The 26292-nt window shown below is 45.8% G+C and overlaps 2 protein-coding genes and 1 pseudogene across 2 annotated transcripts in view; 2 read left to right on the plus strand and 1 right to left on the minus strand.

The window, feature by feature from the left end:
- The window catches only part of LOC116887415, a 496132-nt pseudogene that overhangs the window by 15605 nt on the left and 454235 nt on the right, over positions 1-26292 (plus strand).
- Positions 1-26292, plus strand: part of LOC116887417 (RT1 class I histocompatibility antigen, AA alpha chain-like) — a 431868-nt gene that overhangs the window by 1184 nt on the left and 404392 nt on the right. The window lies entirely within an intron of this gene.
- LOC116887448 (rano class II histocompatibility antigen, D-1 beta chain) lies at positions 16680-26209 on the minus strand. Its single transcript, XM_032889057.1, has 6 exons — positions 26062-26209; positions 21932-22201; positions 18543-18824; positions 17830-17940; positions 17409-17432; positions 16680-17106 (listed from the first exon to the last, which is right to left on the minus strand). Exons 1-6 carry the CDS (start codon positions 26153-26155, stop codon positions 17093-17095), a joined length of 795 nt encoding a protein of 264 aa, XP_032744948.1. The 5' UTR covers positions 26156-26209; the 3' UTR covers positions 16680-17092.

Here is a 26292-nt window from a genome sequence, read left to right on the forward strand (position 1 = left end):
GGCTTAATGGGCTATCTTAGTAGGAATGCGGAAGTCTTTGTTACTGGGAGTGATTTGAGTTGTGCAGGCCTGGCCCAATTGTATGTGCTCTAAAGACTGCTTTTGTGGTATTTTGATGAAGAATGTGGCTGCTTTTTGCCCTTGTCTATAGAGTCATCCTGAGGCTAAACTGAAAAGACTCAGATTAATTAAATTAATAAAGGAAGTCTCAGAAACGCCCATCATAGATTTTGTTCTCTGCTTAAGTCTTACGAGCATTTTAATGAAAAAAAGGGAAGTTAATAAAGGGAAAATACAAAATATATGGTTTGAGTATTAAAGGGACTCCCAGAAATGATATGGAGCTGAATCAAGGATATTAAATTGAATTAGGGGAGTAATGGCCTCAGGGCAAGATCCCACCCAGCTAAGTTAGCTCCACGAAACTTAGTACAAACCTTTAATCCCAGGAGACAGGCATACAGATCTCTAAATTTAAGGTCAATCTACAGAGCAAGATCCAGGACAGCCAAGCTTAGGCAGTGAAGGAGTTAGAAAAGAGGAAACTGGTGATAATGTAGTAGAACAAGGGGGCCATGTTCCAGCTCCTGCAAGCAGCAGAACTTGGCAGCTTCAGCCATGTGTCTCTGGCTTTATATTCAAGAGGAGAAGGAGACTACTGGGGCAGTTGATGCTGGTTAGCTGGAGCTAAGAAAGAGACCAACATCACTGAGGTGAAATCTTCTGGGAAGGGTTTTTTGAGAGCGGTGTTCCAGAGATGCCAAGGTTGTACCTCATGCTAGAGCTGTACTTGGTAGCGTGTAAGAGTCACCCAGGTGGTACTGGTTTTGAAGGCATGAAGGGGTCATGGAGAGCAGCTGAGGCTGGGCACTGGGAGAGGCCATGGAAGGCCATTGGTTAAGGTGCAGCCTCAGTTGCAATTGATGGCCCAGGACTGAAGGGGTCAGGCAAAGGAGCTGAGGTTGGCACCATGAAAAGTGAGAAGCTAAGCCTAGTAGCAGGGGAAGACCCCAGTGTACTGGAGACGCCAGTACCATGGGATGATCACCAAGAACAGCAGCAACAGTGGAGTGGATCAACCTGAAGTTAAACTGCTACAGAGGGCAGAGCTGGAGAAGTGAAGCCAGCCCTGTGGAGGATCATGTGTGGATCCCAGACATTGAAACAAGCTGTAACACTGAAGCTGCCTTGGAGACCAAAAGATGTTCTAGATGCCAGAGCTGTGGGCTATCTGCTGAGGAAAACTGCTGACAGGGAGTGGAACCAGCTCAGGAGAAGTTTGTTGCAGTCAACAAAGATGAAAACGGAGTTGAAAATCTGAGGACCGCTTTGACATCAGACATGGAGATGGCAGGGTTTGAAGTTTGCACAGCTGGTTACCTGTCTTAATTACAGTTAAGTGATTAGATGGATCTTGGAAGAGACTTTGAACTTAAGACTTTTAACATTGTTGATACTGCTATAGACTATGCGGACTTTGGAAATTGAACTAAATGTACTTTTTTATTATGCTATGTTTTGGTATGGCCTCTATAGATTCATGTGTTTGAAGAGCCTATGGAGGCCAGGGAGTGGAATGTGATGGTTTGCATATGCTTGGCCCAGGAACTGGCACTATTAGAAGGTGTGGCCTTGCTGGAGGAAGTGTGTCACTGTGGAGATGGGCTTGGGGACCCTCCTTCTAGCTGCCTGGTGATGCTCAGTCTGTTCCTGGCTTCCTTCGGGTAAAGATGTAGAACTCAGCTCCTCCTGCACCATGCCTGCCTGGATGCTGCCATGCTCCCACCTTGATGATAATGAACTGAACCTTTGCACCTGTAGGCCAGCCCCAATTAAATGTTGTCCTTTATAAAACTTACTTTGGTCATGGTGACTGTCCACAGCAGTAAAACCCTAACTAAGACAGGTGTCAACTGGAACAACTTTGCAGCACACTATTTCAAAATATAAAAGAAAAGAAGAGAAGGGAAGGGAAGGGAAGGGAAGAGAGGGAAGGGAAGGGAAAACAAAACAAAACAAAATGAAACTTAGGGATGGAGTAGCCCAGTAGCAGAGAATTTATCAGGCATAATCAAGGCCATGAGTTCAATCTCTCATATCTCTCTCATCTTTCATTAGAGAAAAAGAAACAACTTGAACCTCAGGTCCCAGTTTGGAGGTAGCATCAGCTGTTTCTCACTACTGTAACTAACTATCTCATAAGAAACAACTTAATGGAGTCCTTTAGTTGATCTGTTTTTATGATATTTTGACTTCTGACTTGACAGGATAAAGGATACAGTCTGTCTAGTGGGGAAGCCTCAGGGGAGGAGGCACAAGGCGGCTCTTCACATTGCCTGTGCAGTCAGGAAGCAGAGAGGTAACAGGAAGTGGTCCAGCTCTAAAGCTGCAGGCCCACTCCCAGCAACATAGCTCCCTAAAGGAGCAGCAATGTCCACTTCCTAGAGGTTCCACAGCCTTCAAAAACAGCGTGACTGCAGGGACTGAGTGAGCACAGGTGCTATGGGGGACATTGCTTCCTCAAACCGCAGCAGGGGAAACCCACTGTGGGGGTCACTGTAAGGTCAGCAGGAAAGGCACACCACACCCTGTCACAGGCAAACAGCAGCCTTCACAGCAGGAGAGTGAAGGCCCTTTCACATATGACAGTTTGGGGAGCTTGGTGGCCTAGTAGGGATGGCTCAGTTCCAGAGAACAGATGTGCCTTGGTCCATACATTACCCAGAACACCTGCTGGTGCCCAGTTACTGCTAGGGGACATTTTCTTCAGTGGCTGACTGACAGTCAACCCACCACAACAGCAGAGTTATTGTGCACCTCAGGAATGTATGCAAAGAAGGAAAGGGGTGGGGAGAATGGCAGACAGTCAGTCAGGCATGTAGGCGGGCAGGCAGGAAGGAAAACATAATAAAAAAAATAACCTTGAATACAAATGAATTAAGGTCAGCAATCAACTGATATAAACTGGCTGAAAGGATAAAAATAAGACTCAACTATATACTGGTTACAAGAAACTCATCACCTTCCTGAACCTACAAAGAGGGTAGGAATGAAGGCTGAGGAAAGATACATCACACAAATGAAAACAAAAATGGAAGCAAAGTAACAATACTTATACCAAGTAAAACAGACCTTGTATTTGAACAAGTCAAAGAGACAAGTAAGGTTAGTGAATATGAATAAAATGATAAATTTAACAAAATTATGTAATGGCTTTAAATAGACATACATATGTGCACCTGACTTGGGAAACACATTATATAAGTCAAATATTAATATATCAAGAGAGAGAGGAGAGAGAGAGAGGGATAGAGAGACAGAGAGACAGAGACAGAGACACAGAGACAGACAGAGAGACAGAGACAAAGAGACAGAGAGACAGAGAAGATAGTCTCATGTGGTCCAGGTTACCCTAAAGAGAGAGACTGCAATACAGTAATAAATGGGCACCCATCCCATTCTCCTCAATGAATGGATGTTCAGAGAAAGAATCATCAAAGAGAGATAATCATCTCAGGGCAGAGCCAGAGGAACCACACCTAGTCAGAGAATATCCCATCCAACTCTAGCAGAGCACACAGCTGTCCTAACAGGATGGACATTCCCAGGACACAGCACGTGGAGCCACAAATCTTGCATTAGAATCAGCTCATGCACCATCTCAGACCAGAATGAAGTAAGACTGAATTACAAAGGAGAGCTGGGGCGAATGATAGGACCCTACCCCCAAGTGGCAGCCATATAATTGAAGAAGCTAAGAAGGAAATAAAAACTTTCAGAAACAAGCATGTGTTGGTGTCAGCAAAAGCTGAAAGGACAAGGAAGTTTGGGGAGTTTTTTGCTGTTTCTTCAGAGTTGTGCCTCAGAGAATGTTTGTTGTATGAGGTGAGGGGTTTGACACAGACACCTTCAATCAAGTGAAGCATGTACCTTGGCCGTGTTCACGCCCCACTTTTCTCTCCTGCCTCTTCCTGGTACTTTCCGTTTTCCAGAATGACTGTTCACCTACACAGCTGCCTGGGTCCTGGGTGTGACTTACTCTAGCTTCTATGACTGTGGCCAGTTTTGTCCTGTTTTCTGAAAGCAGTACCATTTTGGTTTTGTTCGTCTTCCTTTTTCTTTTCTTTTCTTTTTTTTTTTTTTTTTCAGAGCTGGGGACTGAACCCAGGGCCTTGCGCTTCCTAGGCAAGCGCTCTACCACTGAGCTAAATCCCCAACCCCTCGTCTTCCATTTTTATGGGTAAAGGAAACTTTTTTCTTTTACTTATAAATGCATTAACTGAACAACAACATGACCTCAAATAATAGGCAACAAACAAACCCAACAGATGCCAAGGAGTTAGAAAAGCAACCGTAGGGCTGGAGAGATGGCTCAGTGGTTAAGAGCACTGACTGCTCTTCCAGAGGTCCTGAGTTCAAATCCCAGCAACCACAAGATAGCTCACAACCATCTATAATGGGATCTGATGCCCTCTTCTGGTGTGTCTAAAAGACAGCAATGGTGTACTCAAATAAATAAAATAATTTTTAAAAAAAGAAGAAAAAGAAAAGCAACCATAGCCCAGAATCTGTGACGATGGGAAATGATACAGATCAGTTCATAAATTAATAAGGAAAAGAGAAGTACATGGTGCAAGTGATCTATATTTGAAGGGATTACCAAAATTAAAAAACCAAGAGACAAAAAAAGAAAGAAAGCCCAAGTAAATAAAACCAGAGGTTAAATAAAAGTCTTTATCAGTTCAGTACGTAATCGTGGGGTGTAAGACACTTGAAGGGGTCTTACATCAAACAACCGGCAAGCCTGGAGGAGATGGATTAATCCGAGCAAACGCAGCCCATAGTAGCTGAACCGCGAAGAGATAGATATAAAAGCAAGACAGTCTGATAATAAGGACAGTTCAGGTCTTGGTGCTGCCCGGTTTAGTGACACGTTTGAAGAATTGACTCCAACTGTAGTTAGTCTTCTACAGACCGAAACGGATAGCGCTTAGTCAGCCCTTTCTCGGAAGGCCGTTATTCCCTGAAACAAATAGGCAAAGATCCAGCCAAAAAGAAACCAGCGTCGGAGCCTCTATGAACAGAGCTGCCAAGGACTTGCAATAAAACCGTAGCAAATCAAATTCAAGAGCTCATCAGAACTTCATAGGCCATGTCCAAGCAGGAGTCGTCATCTTCCAGATGCAAGGGTGGTTGACTGGCTGTACGTAAGTAAATGCGTGGCAAAGCACAAGCTACCTCAGCGAAGGGCTAAAGCAACGTGGTCATTTCGGCAGCAGCAAGGAAATCTTTTGATAAGATTTGCGCTGTTTGTGGTGAGCAAGACTCAAAGGATTGGGTGTTGTAGAAGGAACGTACATCAAAATGGTAATGGCGATATATAAAAACCCACAGTCAGCTTCAGAGTGGGCGGAGCTGAAGCCGTTTCGGGCCATCCGCACTCACTACTCTTGTTCAGTGAATTACTGGAAGCCTTTGCTAGGTTATTAAACAGAAATGTAAATCAACTACTGTGCATGTAATATTGGCAGCAAATTGATCCGGCAGCTGTATTTCTTGACCCCAATAACTTCACAGAGAAACCGAGACTCACTTAGAGCTACACCTCAATAGCTGAGCGGTTAAGTGATCAACCTTAACCTTCTATACTATCTGGCTACTCCAGCCCCATCCCATGATTCATGCATGTTATTATTGATCTGGCTCTTTTGGCTTCAAGGGAGGTGTTTTCATGGTCTCCCTCCAAATCCCTTCCTCATGGCTCCAAATCCTTCAACCTCCTCCCTCTCTCCTTCCTCTGATTGGTGGATGTCCCACCCTATTCTCTATCCCAGCCATTGGGTGCTCAGTAATAGTTGACAAGGCATAAAATAAATGGTACGAATTGTTTACACAGACTTGAGACAGGAGGTTCTTGGCATGAGCATTACAGTGCCATGTCTGGATTGAAACAAGATATGAGGGCGGAGAAATCAGCATTTGAATAACACAAGGATAAACTTTACACAGTGTACAAAAGCATTAGGCTCACAAGTCAGAAAGACCTTAATTGGAAGGGAGCTATCCATATTTGCAAGTGCCGTGATTTTAATACATAGAAAAACCTAAATAATCTACCAAAAAGCTGTTAGAATGATAAATTCAGTGACGTTTCCGGATCAAATCTGCACACAAAAGGCAGTAGCACTTCTTGTGGCAATAATGACCTTGCTGAAAGGGACCTTTAAGGACCAACTTCCAGGGCTGAGGAGGTGGCTCAGGAGTTAGGAGCATTGGCTGCTCCTACAGAGGACCTGGGTTCGATTCCTAACACGTACATGGTGGCTCACAGCCATCTTAACTCTGGTTCCGGGAGATCTGATTCCCTCTTCTGGCACATATAAATCTTTTAAATATATAATCTTTTTAAAATGTGAGGACCAGAAATCCAAATAGGCCAATCAGAACACAGGAAAGGGAGCCTTAAAAGGTATCTCTCAGAAGAAGACACCCCATGCCATTTGAGGGGTACCCAATATCACCAACCACAAGGAAAGAACAAACCCAAACCCAGAGGAGAATTGTGTCACAGCATGGAAGGCATCTCAGCAGACATTGACAAGTGCTGGTGAGGATGGACAGAAAGAGAAAACGAAATGAAATGAAGATTAACACAAGCATCATGGTGAATGGAGAATCCTCGTGTGGTGGTCTGAATATGTTTGTCCCAGGGGAGTGGCACTGAGGAGGCGTGGCCTTGTTGGAGTGGGTGTGGCCTTATTGGAGTGGGTGTGGCCTTGTTGGAGTGGGTGTGGCCTTATTGGAGTGGGTGTGGCCTTGTTGGAGGAAGTGTGACCCTTTGGGGGTGGGCTTTGAGACCCTCTTTCTAGCTGCCTGGATTCTACTCTTCTCCTATTTGCCTTCTGAACAAGATGTAGATATAGGCGTGATCATGTTGTTGTGGGAGTTGGATCATTGTGCAATATGGACTTTTAAAGTTTCTGTGTGTCTCTCTCTCATCTCTGTCTCTCTCTCTCTATTTCTTCCTGTGTTTCTCTCTGTCTCTGTCTCTCATCTCTGTCTCTCTCTATTTCTGTGTCTCCCCCTGTCTCTGTCTCTCCCCCTAAGTTTTCTGTCCTGCATGGGATCATGAAGCAAGCACACACAGTAGCTGAGACACACGCGGGTGCGCGCACATGTGCGCGCGTACGCACGCCATTTATTGGGTTTTCTTTCAGGTCACTATACAGCCTAAGACAACAACGTGACCCTGGGAAGATCAAAGATAAATTGTGAGGACCCACAAGTCCACACGGCTAATTGAGAATAGAAGGTGAGCAGTGGAACCCTACAAACCTTGGGGAAGCCCTGCCAAACCAGAGGCTTTATTTCCTGACTGTCTTCTAACCCCCGGAGACGTTAGCAGCCTTCACGCGTCTGCAACCCTGCTCTGGGTACTCAGCCTGAACCATAGTAAATTGTTGGCTCTGACCACTGCTGATATACGAAAATAGAACTTCACATCTGTAACCGGTGGATCCCCTCCTTTACCCTCAGGCAGGAATGCAGCTGGTGCTTGGGGCACGGTGAAGGGTTTCAGAGGAACTGTCCAATTTGAGGTACCAAGAGCGCACCATCTGTGCTCCTTGTCTAGGAGGCAGATTCAAGCATTAAGTTCCAGGGTTGGCTCTAGGGTGCCATCAACAGCAGAGAGAACCCTAACTACTTGCCATGACAGCATTCCAACACAGGGATGAAGGTTTCATAAACACTGGGGTTCATGGAGAAGAAAAAAGCCACAGATCCCAGTGAAGACACAACCCAGTCTTCTAGGACAGCCCCCCTGCCCCCAATTCCCCCTAATCCCTCATGAAAACTTCAGGGAAATTTTCCATCTTAACATTTTAGAGAGGTTCTATACAGATCCTTATTTTCATGCCCTGTCTCCTTCACCTCTTAAGGCCTGTAGGAATTGTGATGTCAGGGTTGACCGTTCTCATGAGGAGGGAAGGGACATGACCATTCGTGTGTCTCAAAGGGACATCTAAGACGCTTTTATACAGAAATAATGTGAGATTTGTATGAGAGGTGGTCAAAGAAAAACTGACAAGTTTTTAAAAACCTATTGTAGACAAAATGAAGCTAGCCCCTTTCTCCCCCACCCCCAGCAACTCAGAACGCGAGGAATGAACTTACGTCGGGGGTCCCTGACCAAAGCCACGGGAGGACTCAGCATTAACAGACTCAGGACCACAGCCGCCACACAGGGGTCTCTGGGGAGCCACAGACACACCATGCTGGAGGAGAGGAGAGGTTGGTGGCCAGAGAGGCAGGCCAACCTGGCTGACTGAGGAGGGTGAGCGACTCCACCCACTGGTGCTGGGTTGGGCACCTTCAGTGCTGGAGAACCAATCAGGAGCCGAGGGGGGCGTAGCATCAGTTGCTGGTCAGAGGTGCAGAGTGAAGGTCTTTCTGAAACTTCCAGTTTCCTTTGTTGAGCAGACAGACTGCCTCAGCTCAGTGCTGCGAAACTTGGATCAGTTTGGATCTGCAGCAGTTGCATGGATGCTGGGCTGAGCCACCAATTCTACCTGAAGGAGGCCTTGACACCACCAGTCTGCCTTAGGATAATTAAATCTGTCAGAGGCCAGCTGGGGTTCCTGCTATGACTTCCCCGTATGCTGAGGGAAATCCTCTAACATTTACTCCCCTTCTGCTTTATCCGAAGAAAGGTCATAAGAAGTCGTTGCTAAGGCATGCAGATAACGTTAGAAGGAAGGCAGCCGCTGAATGTAAAGTATGAATTACAGTTTAAAAATACAATCATACTATTTGTGAAATATGAACCTTGTATTGCATAATGATCACACATTAGATTCAGTAAAGGCGACGACTTAGATTAAGAACCTGCTTTGAGTGACAGTTCAGAATAGGAACTCCAAGATTAATCCACTACTCTGGTGGTCACTCTATCTGTCTTGATAGTTCTTGAAGTAGGGTTTGCCACCCTGTGATGAATGTCGCTGGAATTCACTGGGTGAGTTTTTAAGCACTAACTTTGTATTCAGAGATATTCCTGGCGCTTTCTCTTAAAACTTTTGTTAAAAAGAAAACTTCATACAATAAACTTTGTTTTCCCTCAGTTTCTTCCTACCTCTCTTCTCACCCAACTTTGTGTTCTCTCTCTCTCTCTCTCTCTCTCTCTCTCTCTCTCTCTCTCTCTCTCTCTGTTTGTGTGTGTGTGTGTGTGTGTGTGTGTGCATACAAGAAACACACATATACAAACCCTTGTTCAGTGAAAATAAGAATAAAGTAAAAATAGAAATGGATGTTGGACAGTTTAAAACTGTTTTTTTGATGTGTTTCACCTTGGGAAACTCTCTGCTGAGATCTATAATCCGTCCTTGTATTTGGTTTATTTTCCTAATGTCTTACATGCTGCCTCTCTATTATACATATAATCAGTAAAAAAATTTTCCCATCCTCTAGGCTGCCACTTTCCCCATATGATGGTGTCTCCTGCAGTATAGAATATTTTCATTTTCATGGGGTCCATTTATCGGTTGTTGGTTTTATTACCTGGACTCTCACTGTCTTGTTCAGAACCTCTCTCCTGTGCCAGTGAGTCCAAGCCTGTACCCCACTGTCTCTTCTGTCAGGCTCGGGGTATCTTTCATGTGCTGAGGTCCTCAGTGTGTTTGGCGTTGAGTTTTCTGCAGAGTGCTAAGTCTGGGTCTACTTGTCAACTTGCATTCTTCTGCATGCAGACATCCAGGTTGACCAGCAGCGTCTTCTGAAGCAGCTGTCCTTTCTCGACTGTGTCTTTTCTACTTCTTTGTCCAAATTGTTTTCGTCTTTGTCTATAGGTGCGAGGGCTTCTCTGGGTCCTCAGTTCAACTCCATTGTCACCGTGTCTGTTTTTGTAGAGCACCACACTCTTTTCATTACTGTAGCTCTGTAGTACAACTTGAAGGTGATACCCCCAGAAGTTCTCTTATTATCCAAGATTGTTTATCTATCCTGGGTGTTTTTGTGTTCCCATACGGAGCTGGATGTTGTCCTTTCAATTTCTGTGAAGAATTGTGCAGAAGTAACGAAGGGGATTGCACTGAATCTGTAGATTGCTTCTGCTAGGGTGACCGTTTTCAGTTAATCACACTGATCCAGGAGCATGGAAACGTTCTCCATCTTCTGACATCTCCTCCAGTTTCTTCCTTCAATGTCTAAAAGTCTTTCTTCTACAAGTCTTACCCCTGCTTGCTTGCATCCCAAGAGAATTTTTGAGTCTACTCGAAAGGTATTGCTGCTCTGATTTCCTTTCTTGGCCTGTCATTTGGGTCTAGGAAGGGTGCTGATTTTTGTGTTAAGTTTCTATCATTCTGCTTTGCTTAAAGATTTCATCAGTTGTCGGAGTTCCCCAGTGGAAATTCTAGGGCCACTTGTGTATAAAATCATATCATATCATAACTTCCTTCCTTCCTGTTTGTATCCCCTTGACGTCCTTCAGTTGACTGGCTGCTGTAGCTAAGTCTCCAAGTACTATATCAAATAGGAATTGGAGAGTGTGGGCAGCCATGTCTTGTCCCTGATTTTAGTGGAGTTTCTCTCCATCTGGATGGATGTTTACCCTGTATCCTTCACTAGCTTCTCAAGGAATTTTATCATGAAAGGATGTTCTAATTTGTCAAATGCCTTTTCTGCATTTTTCTGACTTGATCATGTGCTTTCAGTCTCTTTAGGTGGCAGATTACCCCTCTCTCTCTCCCTCCCCCCGTGTGTGTGTGTGTGTGTGTGTGTGTGTGTGTGTGTGTGTGTGTGTATGTCACTCACATGCTGAACATCCTTGCATCTCTGGGAAGAAGTCAACTAGATCCTGGTGGATATTCTTTTTGATGTGTTCTTGAATTCAGTTTACAAACATTTCGTTAAGAACTTTTACACCAGCATTTATAAGGGATATTGGTCTATGTTGCAGTAAATATTTAAAAGATCGGCGGCTACTGGTTCCCTCGTGGAACCGCATGGTCCACAGCCACAGAGTCAGAGCCGCCTGCTCCGGTTGTCTCTCTACCAGACGCTTTCATACACTGTCCCCTTGGTGGTTGTTACTATGACTGGCGTGCAGCTCAGTACACAGGTTAGCAGCGTCAGCTCAATCCACTGGCAAACTCTTCACAGCTGTATCAGCAGTCCAGTTCAGTGGAGTCAGGATAGCAAACAGCAATGGTGACGCTACCTAGCAGAGACAGCCAGGCCTCTGCCTAGGCATGAGTAAGGAGGGACAAGGAGAAACGCCAGGAGTGCTCAGCTGTGCCTCTCTCAGGGAAGTGAAGATCGAGAGACCAACCAGTGCTGCACAGCTACCTCTATGAGCAAGCCTGGCTCAGTCCCTGTCACTGTCCATCGAGTCCTAGTTATACCCTCCAAACACCACATGGCCTTCCATGGCTCTTGCCTCAGCACATGCATCTGTCTCAGCTGACACCACTCTGCCAATCATCCCAAGTCTACAGAAGTGGCAAGAAACTGCAGCACACCACCAGAGGGTTTTTTTGGTGCATTTCTCTCAATGGAGTTCTGACAAATATAGCTCAACCATGCAATGTAAGGTGAACCAATACATACATGGGTGTCCTTAGCGAAGAAGAATCCTTCATCACGTGTCCTTTTGCATGCTTACTTTAGCAGAAACATCCTTTCTCCTGGGTCTGTGTCAATGAAACGTTCCTTCACGAGTCTGCCTTAGTCTTTCACCTGTGTCTACTTCAGGAAATCATTCCTTCATGTGTTTGCCCCAGCAAAACACCATCTAACACAACTGACTTTCCAATGCACCCTTAAGTTTTCCACTTCAGAAATTCATCAGCATAATGTTCTGTAGATGTCTGCTAGGCCTGAACTGTCAGTTTCTTATTTCTTTGGAGTGCCAGTTAGGTCATATGATATTTTGCTGTGAAAGAATGTTTTGCTGAAGCAGACACAGGTTAGAGGATGTTTTGCTGAAGCAGACACATGAGGGGACAAGAGATATTTAGAAAGAACATAAGTATGACCCCACAGAATGTGGGACGAAGTTCTGGCACTGGTTTGCCTTGCACCAGGTTGCTGATCATGATGTCATAGATAGAAAATGCAGCAAAGGACTTCTTGTAATATACTGGTGGCTTCTTGCTGCTTCTGCGGACTGGTGGCAAGCCAGTGGAGCCTCTGCATCAAGCTGATTCATGTTTGGTGGTGTACGAGTGGACTGAACTGCTGATATCATGACAACAAAGATTGGAATCATCCTAAGAAGTATTTCTAAACAGGTCCACAAACCCCATTTCTCATTAACCACCTTCATCCCCTATCCTTGGTCAACGGGCTAAAAGGGAGGTGGAAGCATTAAAGATCCCTTATAAAAGTAGGTTTTGAAAAATCTAAGCCAACATAGGCTAATTTGACTCATGATGTTATTTAATGCCAGCTTTTTCTCTGTTTACTTTTGTCTGGGTGGCCTGTCTACTGCTGAGAGGGGAGTATTGAAATCACCCACTCTTACACGAACAGCCAACACATTACGATGCCTTCAGAAGCCTGTGACAGACCCCAAGGAATGCCCTCTAGCTGAAGCACAAGACAAGGACCTCAAAGCAGCAACTGTGAATATATTCAAGGAACCGACAGAGGATGAGAATCAACCACTTAACAAAAACTGTGAAATAATGAAAAGAACTCAAGATATAAAAGCAGAATTTAACAAAGAAATCGAGTCCCTAAAGAAAACCCAAAGTAAAATAAATAAAACTGGAAATGGAAAAATTGGGATATGAAAAAAATAAAACCCTTAAGGGGAAGCCTATCAATAGAATACAAGACATGAAAAAGAGAATCTCAGGCATTGAGGACAAGGTAGAAGAAATGGGTACCTCAGTTAACAAAACGTTAGATCTTTAAAAAAATTAGGCATAGGAGGTTGGGGATTTAGCTCAAAAGCACTTGCCTAATGCTATGAAAAAAACCCTGGGTTCGGTCCCCAGCTCCGAAAAAAAAAAAAAAAAGAAAAGAAAAAAAAAATAGGCATAAAACATTAAGGAAATCTCAGACAGTAGGACCACATCAAATCTTTGGATAGCACTGATATAGGAAGGAGAAGAGAACCAGATCAAAGGCACGGAAACCATTTTCACCAAAATCATAGAAGAAAATTCCCCAAATCTAAGACCCTTCTGCAGGTTGGGAGTGAGAGAAATGAATGGACATTGGCCAGGAGGAGAGACTGAGGGGGTCAATGGGAACGAGCAAGCTGGGTCTCCAGGGCTTTTATGCATTTTTGTTTTAATTTAATGTCATTGTCACAGTAAGACAAATATCATCATCGCCCCTACTGATGGTAAGATCAAGAGATGCTGACTAACCTCACACAAGGACACAAAGCGGGACACACTGTACTCTGGATTCAAGAGCTTCTTGGCTCCAGGTCTCCTCAGTCTGGGTATGACATCATAGTGCTTCACATTCACCCTCTAAAAACATTTTTGTATTCCACTGGCTTCAGTCACTTGGATTCATGGTTTCAAAGAACAATCTGACTACTTGGCTTAATGGACAGACTTCTCCTTCCCTCAGCACCCCACATGTCCTCCATTATCCTATTCTGGAAAGAATACACTTGCATTTATCATGTATAATGACACCCAAGACTCCACACAGGTATCCTTCTTATGAAACCCAGTGATGTTCGCAGAGTTCCTACTAGACAGGTAAAGGTTAATCATGCCATCCTTCACAGGGCATAAATGAAGACTTATTACAATTGGTTATTAATAAAACTAACTCATAAAAAAGATATGTCTCTCACATTCTCAAACAAAGAGCATAATTTCATCCTTAACTGATCTGTGCACCCTGCACAATCCACACAAAATCTTACTGGTTCTAAAATTTTGGTTGTGAGATTCATATATTGCAGAGTGTACAGCTGTGACAAGATTCATCTGCTGGGATGCTGAACTGACCTACTTCCTGTTATTGTCCAGAGATTTGCTTCCAGAACAGTTTTAGGATTATTGCTGATTCCAGGTCATCTCGCCTCATCCAACTTTTCACACAGGTCCGGTGGGAACTTCAGTCAAGCTCTGAACCTTCCAAATATGCAGAGTCTGGGTAACATCTGCTAAAGCTACCCTTCTTAAGTCTAACAAGTTTTTCTAATTTTCTTCCCCTTCTCCACCCCTTCAGAGAATTTCTTGTTGCCTCTATTTAAGAGGAAGTAGCTATGGAGAGTTGTCAGTCAAATTCCCTGGTTTTGGGTGTCTGATAATTGTCATTTTACAAACTATAGGTAGGTTGTCATTTTAAGGGATAATTTTAAAATAGTTACAATTTTAAACAGTAAGGAAATAGATGAAATAGATTACTAAATTTTATCCTTGAACAAAACATTAGATAGCCATAATCTTAATTAATAAAAATCTTTACAGTTGATACAAATTGAAGTTATAATTTCTTACATTGGTACAGAATTTATTTTAATACAGATTTAAAGTTTTCATTGGTGTGAATTTCTCATATTGATACAAAATTTGAGATTAAAATTGTTACTCTTAGATAGGCATTGTGCCTATACAAGTCATTTAAAAATGCAAGGCTTAGACCCAGTCCTTCTAATAGCTACTATACAAACTACTTTAAGATGATTGAACAACACAAGTTAAGGACCAGATAACATCCTGGTTATGTTGGATTCTGATTTAATTATAATAAAAGTACTTTCACTGTACTCGAATAGAAAGGGCTAAGAGTAGCTAAGGTTTAACAGTTCAAGATATTTTAGTCTTCAAAAACATCAAAAATCCATAGAGTGACATTTAATGTTAGTTCATTATTAAAAATCATTTGACAGTGAGACATGTCTCCTCTGAACAGTTTCCCACTCTCCTGAAAAAAATTTTTTGAACATCTTTACCTCCAGGCAAGATTGCTTATTGTGGCAAGGTAGCCACTGGACAGAAACTGCCTGTTTCATGGGCAGACATAATACTGTCCGAAACAAGGACACACTATGTGAAATAATCGACTGATAGCTCTGCCAAGACAGGGTAAACTGACCTTCATAATCCTGCTTTACAAAGGTCTGTCAGATGAACCTGGGTCAGAGGCTAATGACTGATGCTCCAACCTTATAAGAATTAGGGGTTGTCCACGTAATCAGTTGTCTCTACAATTGTTTATGTTTGAGAAGCTATGTTTAGTGTTTCCTATATATCCAGGTAATGTTTAAGTTGTTCTCAGATTTCTGATGGGGTTGAAGACTAGTTATAGTCTCATAACAAACTCAAGTTGTTTAATATTGAGAGAGAGATTATAGAGCAGAAGACATGGTTTTCAGAAGGTTTTACAGGCTAAAATCTAAATATAATCTAGGGATAGAATCATAATTTTTTTAAGTAAGGAATAATGGCAGAGGACTTTATCTCACTGACGAATATGATGGGCTGGATGTCATTTGTGTATCATAGTGGGTAATGTACATGAGTGTTACCATTTTGTTTTATCTGTCTAGGAGAGAGATGATGATGATGATGATGACGACGATGATGATGACAATGATGATGATGACGATGATGATGGTGATTGGACAGAAAAGGTGAGATGTAGAGGGTGGGTCTGGTGCTAAGGTCCTGTTCCCAATTGGTTCTTGATCAATGAATAAAAATACCAGTGACTTGACTGAGTAAGGGGGACATTTAGCTCATTGTGGGGAGGATTGCCTAGGGAGAATCGGAACTGGGAATGGAGGAGGCAGTAAAAAAAAGAAAAAACCAGCCATGTGAACTTTCGGTTGGACTGGCCAATGGTCATTCTATTTAATTATGCTTGGGGTGGCAGGAGAGGTTTAGGTGTGTCCAATCATTGAGTTGGCAAAGGCATATTAAGAATTAACTGGGGGGTGGGGATTTAGCTCAGTGGTAGAGCGCTTGCCTACCAAGCCCAAGGCCCTGGGTTCAGTCCCCAGCTCCGAAAAAAAGAAAAAAGAAAAAAAAAAAAAGAATTAACTGGGGTGTGTGTGTGTGTGTGTGTGTGTGTGTGTGTGTGTGTGTGTGTGATCTGTGGATCAAGGAATCTGGGTGAGGTTGGTAGCATGGTCCACCTGGAGCTTAAAGCAAGGTACAAAACTACACCCTACAGCTCTCATCCCGAGTCGTCCTCCTGCTCCTCATAGGTTTACTTCCTATATAATTTCTATGGGCAACATATTTCCCTCAGTGAATTACCTACCAGCTTATTGACTTTCGAGTCATTATTTTGCTTGGCTAGTTGGTTTAATTGTCCTTGAATTGTCACAGTTCATGCCTTTTGTTTTGTTTTGTTTTGTTTTTAAGGTGTGTCCTTGTGTGTGGAGGCCAGAGCAAAGCCTCGGGTGTCCCGCAGACTGGTTCATCGAGTGGAACCCCACAGCAAAATCGTCCAGATTCTCAACCAATGCAATTGCCTTTCTCTTCCCATCCAGCTGCTCCAGGGGCAAAGGACACAGCCTGTGGGACTTGGAGCATGGCCCTGATTGTTCTCACCTAGACTGTGATGACAAGTCCCACAGCAACATCTCCCTCCTCTAACAGCCTCTCACGGACACCCCTTCCAGTGTGCTTAAACGACTGTGCCTGTGGTGATCATATGTGGTGTTCTTGAATTTAATCCAACTCAGAAAAATACTCTAATTGACAAGTAACAATTAAAACTGAATTTATTTCTTATACACTATCCCCCATGCTTACTATGCATGAATGGTATTTCTTCTGCTTGAAACTCTGAAGCAGATGACTTTCATTCTTTGTTTATTTGAAAAAGATGTCAGAAAGCATATGACAGCAGACTGGCTCAGAAGCGCCAGGCAAAGAGTAAGGGACAAAAGGGAGCAGGAGAGGTGAGAGAGGGGGCTTCTGTCCCTGGGGCTGCAAGGTCTGGCCAAGGGTTAAACAGCCACAAGGAGCACAGATCTCCAGGGTGGAGAATCAGGAGGAGCCAGGTCCCGGGAGAGCACTGTCTCTGGAGGAATGTGGGCCAAGCAGGACATGTTTTCAAGACATGGAGACAGTGGGAGAACGCCTTCCTTCAGCCTTGTCACCTCACCTCAGTTCAGGAGTCCTGCAGAGCACAGGGGACAAGGGTGTTTCCAGACCTAACTTGGCAGTGGCCTCTCTGACCACCTCCAGCTCTCCTGACAGCATGGCAGTGAGCAGAGAGGAACTTCTCATGCCCCAAGTCAATGCTGCTTCAGACCACAGGCCTTTAGTAAGTGCAGGGAGCAAGGTTCAGTGCAGTGCAATCTGCCTGGCCAGACCCTGGGATCTCAGTCTTCCTCATTTTTCTGCCTTGTGTCCATTACCCCAGCCCCTACACTGTAGGGAAAGCAGATCTCTCTCTGAGAGAAGACTGAAGGGCATTACCTGTTGGCTGAAGTCCAGACTGTCCTAGAAAAGAGAGAATAAAATAGATGCTTACATGTGTGGAGGCAGATCTGTCCCCAGACACATTCCCCCAGACTCTGAGCTGCCACATGAGATCCCTCTGATAACAACACCCACAGCACACATGACCAAGAGGAGCATGGGCAGAAAAAGGAGTTCAGGGAGTTTCAGTCACCAGCCCATAGCTCTTCCCCAGTCTTCCTCTGTTCTCAGGTCTCAAGCCAGAATCACCTTAACTTTCTCATGTGTTACCTCCTCAGGGTTCAATCAAGTAACTACAGGACCGTTGCTTTCACAGTCCATGGAAACCTGACGTCATAGGGCCAATGGCATCCTGAGAACAAAGCCATGGCTATTCCCTGAAATGCTATGGAGTTGTGGCCCTCACTGGGCTCCTTACCTTTCTGGTTCCTGAAGTAGACGAACAGCCCAACTCCCAGGAAGAGCAGACCCAGCACGATGCCCCCGACTCCACTCATCATCTTATTTTGTGCAGACGTGGACTGTGCTTCTGAGAAGGGAAGCCAAAGGTTTGCAGAGGTTTAGCCCAAATGCCATGGCCACTACGGACCCGTGAGACTCAGGGCTTTGAGACCATGGAAGAAGCATGTTCTAGAAGAGCTGGAATTGAACACTCCTGGTCATGTTGAGAAACCAAATATGAAGAGGCTCACACCATGAAGAGCCTTAAATATGGCCGCCCTGAGCTGAGCTGAAAGGAAGCCGGTGAGCTCTGGGAGTAAGCAGAGGCAGAGCTGTGACTATGTGTCCCTGAGGTCAGCCATGACCCTGCACTACTCCTTGTCCATCGCCATCACCACCAGCAGCAGAAACACAACCCAGCCAGAGGCAGAGGCTGCAGCCAGAGCCAAGAAGATTCCAGGACCTGTGATGTCACTGGCAGGCTCAGATGAGTGTGTGGGGGCATAACTGCTTCCCAAGGGGCAAAGGTGCTTGTAGAAGTGTTGCACTCCTACCCCGTGAGCCATACAGAAAGACAGGACAGCACAAAACTAGTGGATAGTGTGTGGGCGGAGGAAGCTGACAGGCAGGGCTAAGCCACGCCTCCTCCCTGGTGGGCGGGCATTCACAGAGTCTGGAAGTTACACTCACTCCACTCCACTCTGGCAGGGCTGGTCAGGCTGGGATGCTCCACCTGGCAGGTGTAAACCTCTCCACCTTGAGGAACCGTCTCCAGCATCACCAGCAACTGGAAGGTCCAGTCTCCATTTCGGATCAGGCCGGTGGACACGACTCCATCCTTTTCCTCCTCGCCATTCCGGAACCATCTGACTTCAACGCTGCCAGGGTAGAAGTCACTCACAGAGCAGACCAGGAGGTTGTGGTGTTTCAGGGGCTGCGTCTTTGAAGGGTACACAGTCACCTTGGGTTCAACTAGAGGAGAAAGAGAGGTGAGGAGGAGCCATGAGGGCAGACCTGTCTTCCCCGTGGGCTGCCTGCCTGCCTCCATCCACCCAGGCTGAAGTCCAGGCAGGACTAAGGTTCAACCACATAGTCGCCCAGGACTCAGGTTCTGTTTTCATGATTTACTGTCAGCTCCACTCTCAGGAGGAATCGCCAGCTGGAGGTGAAGCTCCAGGCGGGGAGACACAGGCTCACCTCTCAGCTGTGGTAATTTTACCAACAGCTAAGTGACACCCACATGTTCTGTGGCACATGGGTTCTGTCTCTTGTCTGTAGATGGTGATGGTTCTGTGTGTGAGGCAGGAAGACTTACTGAGAGTTACTCTTTTCTCATCTGTTTTGGCAAGACTATAAATAAATCAACGTTGCCATTACTCTCATAATGTCTGATACACAGGGATTCATAGTCATATCAGCAGGGGCCAGGCAGTGTGAGCTTCCGGGATTGTGGACTGTGTGTACCCTGACCCATGCAGAGCAGTGAACAAGTGGCAGATGGCAGTGCTGGACTGAAGAGACTAGGCCACTTTCCTTGTGGGGTGGCCTTTGGGGGGAGCAGGTCTAGATAACACAATGTAACAGCCATTCATATGACCCATTATTGTAAGTAATCTCTCCGTCCCTTCAAATTCATTTATGGATGCCTTCATTGTCTTTGCTTATTTTCAGTTCACCTCCCTACAATCTTCCGAAGCTGAGTGAAGAAGCTGCCACCCCACCTTGAGTTTTACAATCAGGGCTGGGGGTTTCAACATCACAAACTGTCCTGGGTGGTTTTATGTTGAATTGACACCGCTAAAAGTCACTTGAGAGGAGGGAACCTCAACCGAGAAAATGCCTGCATAAGATTGGGCTGTGGGCAAGCCTGTAGAGTATTTTCTTAATTAGTGATTGATGGGGGAGGGCCTCTCCCACTGTGGGCGGTGCTCTCCCTGGCCTGCTGGTCCTGGGCCCTCTAAGAAAGCGGACTGAGCAGGCTATGAGCAGCAAGCCTCTCTCCGCGGCCTCTGAGACAGCTCCTGCTTCCAAGTTCCTGCCCTTCTGGAGTTCCTAGCTTGACTTCTATATGAAAAGCATATAGAAGTGTGAGCTAAGTAACCTACAACATCCCAACCTTGAACTTTAGACTTAGGAAGTCCAAATCGGTCCCAGCCTCTGCCTAGGAGTACTGTGTCCTCCGCTAGGGTCAACCCCACTCATAAGGCACTCTACCAAGAGCCTTGGCCACCAAGGACCTGAACAAAGACCAGGTATTTTCTTCTCACCAAGGGAGAGTTCAAACACCTTTGACTTGGGCCTAACCCACCATCTACCACAGTTCTACCCTAGGCTAGCAGGCAGGAGGCCATCCCACCCTCGGGTCTGGTAAAGGCTGAGAAAATGGATACAAGGTGGCCAGACGCCCAAGGGATGTCGCAGCAACATTTATCTAAATTGAGTTGGTCGACACTGCCTTCATTCAAAAGGCCAGATTTTCTAAAAACTGTTGACACACACAGACTTCAGTTTGAACTTCCCTAAATCCAGGTTTTTGGGAACCAAGCTCTGGCAGTCCCTCCCTTTGCCCGCAGCAAACACCTCTGTTCCAGCTTCAGTGGCTGCACATATGTGGATCCAGGCGCCACCCCCCCCCTCATGCGACCTCCCTCCTGTCCTTATGCAGCATTAGCAGCACTAAGTGGCAGTCGCAGTGGCAGAAACTGCCATTGGCTTCCCTGTGCCTGTCCCAGACCCTGTACGTCAGCATGTGCGCATCCCTGGTGGACAGCAGCAGAGCACTGCAGTGGAATAGAGCACTGCACTGGGCATGGCTGCTACCCCTGCCCACAACTATCTGCCAGCAACAGTAATGAGCCGGAGCAAACGTAGACGCAGGAGGTGGCCTTAAGGTGCAAAGCAAACGGTGACTATGCCACCCGCTACTCAACCTCGTATATCCTAGGAGAACAGTGAAAATCCGCAAGGAAAGCATAAAGACATGACTGGTCGCCATCTTTGTTGTGGGAAAAAACAAAAACAAACAAACAAACAACAACAACAAACCACAGCTTCGTCGCCATCTTGGTTAAGGGCAGGCCATGAATGTCAGCCATCTTGGTTAAGAGGCTAAGAGCGGTCCATGAATGTCAGCCATCTTGGTTAAGAGGCTAAGGGCAGTCACATGACTGTGCCATCTGTGTTATGGGAAAGTCATGTCCTCACCGCCATCTTTACTGAGGGCTGCCAGGTGTTTTCAGTACCTTGCTATAGCCTCCTTTGGATAAGCTAAGATATATATATATATCTTATATATTATATATCTTTACTTTATATTATTATATATCTTACTCTACAATGGTCTCTAATGATTTAATAATGTACTAGAATACGGTAGGATCAACAAAATTGCCAGTTTCTCTGTGAACTGCACTATGATTAAAAAAATTTTAATAGCAAAAGCTTCATTTTAAAGCATGATTTTTTTTAAGGCCCAGACCTTACAGGTATGAAGCCTAAACTCCTAGTCTTAAGAAAGCTACTGAATTATTCTAAGCCATTAATGACAATTTTAAAATGCAAGGGTCACGTCCGTTCAAGGCTCCTGCAGAACCAGCTTGTGTATCTCTTATCAAGAGGAAAGAAAAGCACATTTTTAGGAAAAAAAGAAATTGAACCGCAACCTGAGATTCAACCACTGTACTTGTCACATGTATTAGGTACAGAGCTGGTCTCCCTTAGCGCTACTCTCCCTTGGGGACGCCCTCAGTCCGGGTGCGACTTTACTTCCCTCTGTCCACCCCTGTCCTAACCCTCTGCTTAAGGTGAAAGAACGTTTGGGACAGTTTCCACCCCCGCGTCACTGTCCTGGGCCGTCTTGACTTTTCTCCGGGCCGGAGGGATGACCAGCGGTTAGCAGCGCGCAGAGGATGAGTTTTGTTCCCTCTGACAAGAGGCCGCCTAAATCGCCTGTGTCCCCAGCGGCAGGGAACCCAGCATCCCCTGCAGCTCCTACGCACATGCGCACCCCCGCCCTGCCGCGCCCTCCCAGTCCCACCTGGGCGTGGTTCCGCCCCTCACCCGCCCCTGTGCTGTCTCACCTCTCCGCGGCACAAGGAAGCTATCAAGGATCTCGTAGTCGTATTTGCAGGCCGTGTCCACCGTGGCCCGCAACTGCTCCATGTAGTCCTTCTGTTTGTTAAAGTACTCGGCGTCCTGCCGCCCCAGCTCGGTCACCGCGCGGAACTCGCCCAGGTCGCTGTCGAAGCGCGCGTACTCCTCCCGGTTGTAGATGTATCTGGACAGAAACCGCACGCGCTGCGTCCCGTTGTAGAAATGACACTCACATTTAGCTTGTTCCAAAAACCGTGCTGTGGAGACAAGAATTATCTTTTTCTCTGGGGACAAGATGCCCGAGTCCCTCTCAGCTGCCCAAAGGACCAGACCCACGTTCGACCCAGCTCACTTCCGACGTCATGACGACCAACGGGCCGAAAGGACACACACCCCAGCTCCACTCCAGACGGAACCGTTACAACTGAGTGAAGTGATGGAGGAAGCGCCCCTATTCCCAGAAGAGACCGGGCGGTCCTCCCTTCAGTCCTCTCCCCGCTTTGTATCTTTAACCTTCAGGCCCCGAGCGGCAGAGATCGAGTGGCCATTTTACTCCCACTGGATTCTTCTGTTTTGTTTTTTAAATGTTTTTTTTCTCATACAATATATTCTGTTCACAGTTTTCCCTCCCTCGACTCCTTCTAGATCCTCCCCAGTTATCTGACCACCCAAAGCCACACTTTGTTCTCTTATCCATTAGAAAATAGTCAATTAGGGGGGAAACAAAAACAAAACAGGATGAAACAAAAAAAAAAAAAGGAAAAAAGGAAAAACCATAGGAAACACAGACCCACACATTCAAACACATAGGAATAACATAAAAACCACAAAATCTGGAACCATAATATACAAATAAAAGATCGGTAAAAAAAAAAAAAAAAAAAAACAAAACAAAAAACACAACTCTCCAAGAATACCATTGAGTTCACTTTCTGCTGTAACATCTACTGCTAAGCTAGGGACCTGTCTGTCAGCGTGGTTCATATCCAGTGAGACTCTTATCCTTCGAGATTATCATATAATTAAATCATTTCCACTATTACTTTTCCTTCCACTGAACCTTCTTCTGTACACCTCCCTGCTCTCTTTCAAGTTCATGGCCTCTTTTGTCATTGTCATACATACATATATGTAGACACACATATACATGTATGAGTGCATTCCTAAATACATAAATAGACCGGCAACATAACATCTGTATGATGTTACTCATATGTATGTTTTTAGGGCTGATCATTTGGGTTGGACAATCAGTTGGTGTTCTCTTCCCTGGGGAGACTATTTCTCAACCCCCAGCAGACCTCAGCTGCCTGTGGTGCCTGCAGTCCTGTGGGCTTCCCCTGACACATGCTCTCAGTCAGGGCAACTCTCCCCTGCTCAGTTAGGTCTGGATGTTGCTACTGGTCCTGCAGCAAAAAGGGGGAAATGGCCCATTTTGGTATAACTTTGAGAACAGAACAATCCAGGACAGACAGGAGTTGGTGTCAGGTCACTTCCCCGAAGAGCAGCACCCTACATTCCAGCAGCACAGGGGGCCAGTGGGGTATGCTCCTTCCTGACCCCACACTGCCCCACCTGGAGCTAAGCTGGAAGTCGGCACTCACCAGCTCAGAGGAGCCACGCCTCCCACCCCTCATGCTCAAACTCCTTAAACACATCAGTAGAACACAGCAGATCTCCCTCAGTGCCTGCCCTGTGCAGGACGACGCTGCCCTCGGGAATCCAAAGAGAAGAAACAGACGCCTCCCTCCACGTCACAGCTTAAAACTGTGAAGGTGGAGAAGAAGTAGGAGAGGGGGTGGAGTTCCGTTACCCGGAAGCCTTGAGTGACAGGAGGGGCCGGAGAAGCGCCCTGGGGACTAAACCTGTCACAGACAGAAGAAGAAGGTGGTGACTGTAGATGTCAGCAGAGGGGATACAGGGGGAGGGGCACCTCTCGGCTGAGGTAACACCTCACGGCAACACTGGGTTTCTGAATAACAGAGCACTGGGCATGAGGGCTGTGGGTGAGAGAAGAGACTTTGGAGATCAAGAGCAGCCCCAACTCAAAAGCCTTGGAGTTGATTGGAGCTTTCTGGCTTTTACTAGGAGGAAACTACTGGAGAAGTTTCTGGAAATTGAGACCTTGATCCCAATGCTGAGCCACAATCTCTTACCTGAATTACAGATGCAGATAATGGACAAACCAGACATTTTTAAAGTCGGATTTCAAATGCGACCCCGGGGAAGAAAGTTAGGGCGAATCTCCCCGCCCGGGGCAGGAGGGGAGGTCAGTCAGTCACAGGGAGTTCTTTAGTTTCAATAGAGGAAGGCACATCAGATGTGAGCCTTTTTATCTTCACGCTTAATCTAACTCAGAAAATAAAGGCAAGCTCCAGACGTCATCAATCTCACAAACGCTCAGAAGGATGAAGCCGCCTGTGGCTTGTCATGAGAAGTATTTGCCGCAGTCTTCCCTGTGGCTCATGACTTCAAAAGAGAGATCGCTGAGAGTTTCAGAGAGGAAATCACTTATCCCTGTGCTGGAGACAACACAAGCGATAGTGAGGAGAATGGGTTTGATTTTTATAAAAGACAGAATGGAAGACAGAGGACAGTTTCAGAAGCCATAAGAATGGTTTGTGTGGGGGTTGGGGATTTAGCTCAGTGGTAGAGCGCTTGCCTAGCGAGCGCAAGGCCCTGGGTTCTGTCCCCAGCTCCGAAAAAGAAAAAAAAAGAGTTAAGAATGGTTTGTGTGAAGGACCCTGGTGCAAGGGCAGACGCCAGGCCTGTGGGAGGTGTCAATGAGGTGAGAGGCCGTGTGGAAGCTTCTGGTGCCCTTAAATGACCGAGATGATAGTAACTTACAGAGAGGAAGCACACAGCGGGGCAGCAGGACCCTAATGCTTCACATGGCCGTCCCTCCCAATCCTCAGCTCTGTGAAAATGATCATCTCCACATTTTTCATTCCAGCCAAAGGAGAAGGAGAGAAGGTCGGAGGATTTGCCCACAGTTTCAGCATTGTGGGGGTCACGGATTTTTTAAAATTATTTATTTTCATCTTAAAGAGTTCAAACAGTGGTGAGCCACCATGTGCGTGCCGGGAATTGAACCCAGGACCTCTGTAAGCGCAGCCAGTGCCCTTAACCACTGAGCCATCTCTCCAGCACAGGGTCACAGCTTTCAGCAGTGTTGATAACCCCCATCTTTTATCCCCCATGTGCATATATCACAGACTTTGATTTTTCTGTGTGTGATGTATATGTGGGTCATGAAACTAGGAAGGGGGTCATACAGTGCAAGGAAAAGTCAGGTCCTTTTCATGGGCTCAGGCCAGAGAAAGTGGGAGAAAAAGAAAACAGATTTGTTCAAGTCACAAACATCGAACCGGCTCTACCTTGCCCTAAATGCCCACAGATACACATCTCCTCAAAGGCCACTTTCAGATCTAAGAACCTCAGCGTTAGCTGCTGTGCTCCAAGGAGAAAGGGAAACACTAACCACCACCCAGCAGAGGTTCCGCGTGGGAACAGGCTGCACAAGCCCTGGCATCAGGGAGAGAGAAAGAGGAAGCCCTGGGTTCAGCCTCATAGGTGGCCAGCGGTCTCACAGCTTACAGAGGATGCACTCAGATCTCCCTGCGATGCCCTCACTGACTCTATGACACTTCCACAGAAACCTTCTGATTAGATCAATATTTTACTTTCTTTTTTGGTCTAAAACAACAGAAAACATACATAAAAAGTAAACTAGAAGCACACGTAGGAAGTTCTATTTTTAAAGAGAGGCCTTTTTGTCTGGCATAACTCAACACAATGAAGACAGGGCCTGTCCCGGAAGTTAATTTAACATCACAATTTATCGATCTTCCCGGGGCCCTAAGGGAATATGACACAAGGCATAGATTTTACTGGAAGAAACTTGAAAAGCAATGGCAGATACACAAGGGCCTCTCACACAGGTCTGAGAGCACAAACATCCCGACTTCTGTCTGCAGACATAGTTTAGAGTTCATGTGAAGACTGTGCAATCACAGAAGATATCAATAGTTTCAAGGGACTTGGCCCAGACAGTAAGGAAGTTAGCGCCTTCTTCCCCTCAACCCTCAGCAGCCCAGCACCTGAGGTATGCACTTACCCGTGGGGTCTCTGACCAACACCACCGGAGGGCTCAGCACTGTCAGCAACAGGATCACAACTGCCACACAGGAGTCTCTCGGGAGCCACATCATGCTGGAGGAGAGGAGAGATAGGAGTCAGAGGAGAAGACAAGCTTCAGACTGTAACTTTATACTCTTTACTCATTGCTAAGAGAAGAACTAGTGGATTCACTGCTTTGCTACTGGATTGGGTAAGGCCAGTGCCGGGG

This window comes from Rattus rattus, chromosome 18 (genome assembly GCF_011064425.1).
Source record: "Rattus rattus isolate New Zealand chromosome 18, Rrattus_CSIRO_v1, whole genome shotgun sequence".
NCBI classification, from domain to species: domain Eukaryota; kingdom Metazoa; phylum Chordata; class Mammalia; order Rodentia; family Muridae; genus Rattus; species Rattus rattus.

Excerpts from the sequence above, each read along its gene's own strand:
- LOC116887448 (XM_032889057.1), bottom strand. The coding sequence starts at position 26,155 with ATGATGTGGCTCCCGAGAGACTCCTGTGTGGCAGTTGTGATCCTGTTG. Across the intron at positions 22,202-26,061 it reads GTTGGTCAGAGACCCCACGG|CACGGTTTTTGGAACAAGCT; the intron begins GTAAGTGCATAC and ends TTGTCTCCACAG. Across the intron at positions 17,941-18,542 it reads CCCTGCCAGAGTGGAGTGGA|AAGCACAGTCCACGTCTGCA; the intron begins GTGAGTGTAACT and ends TTCCCTTCTCAG.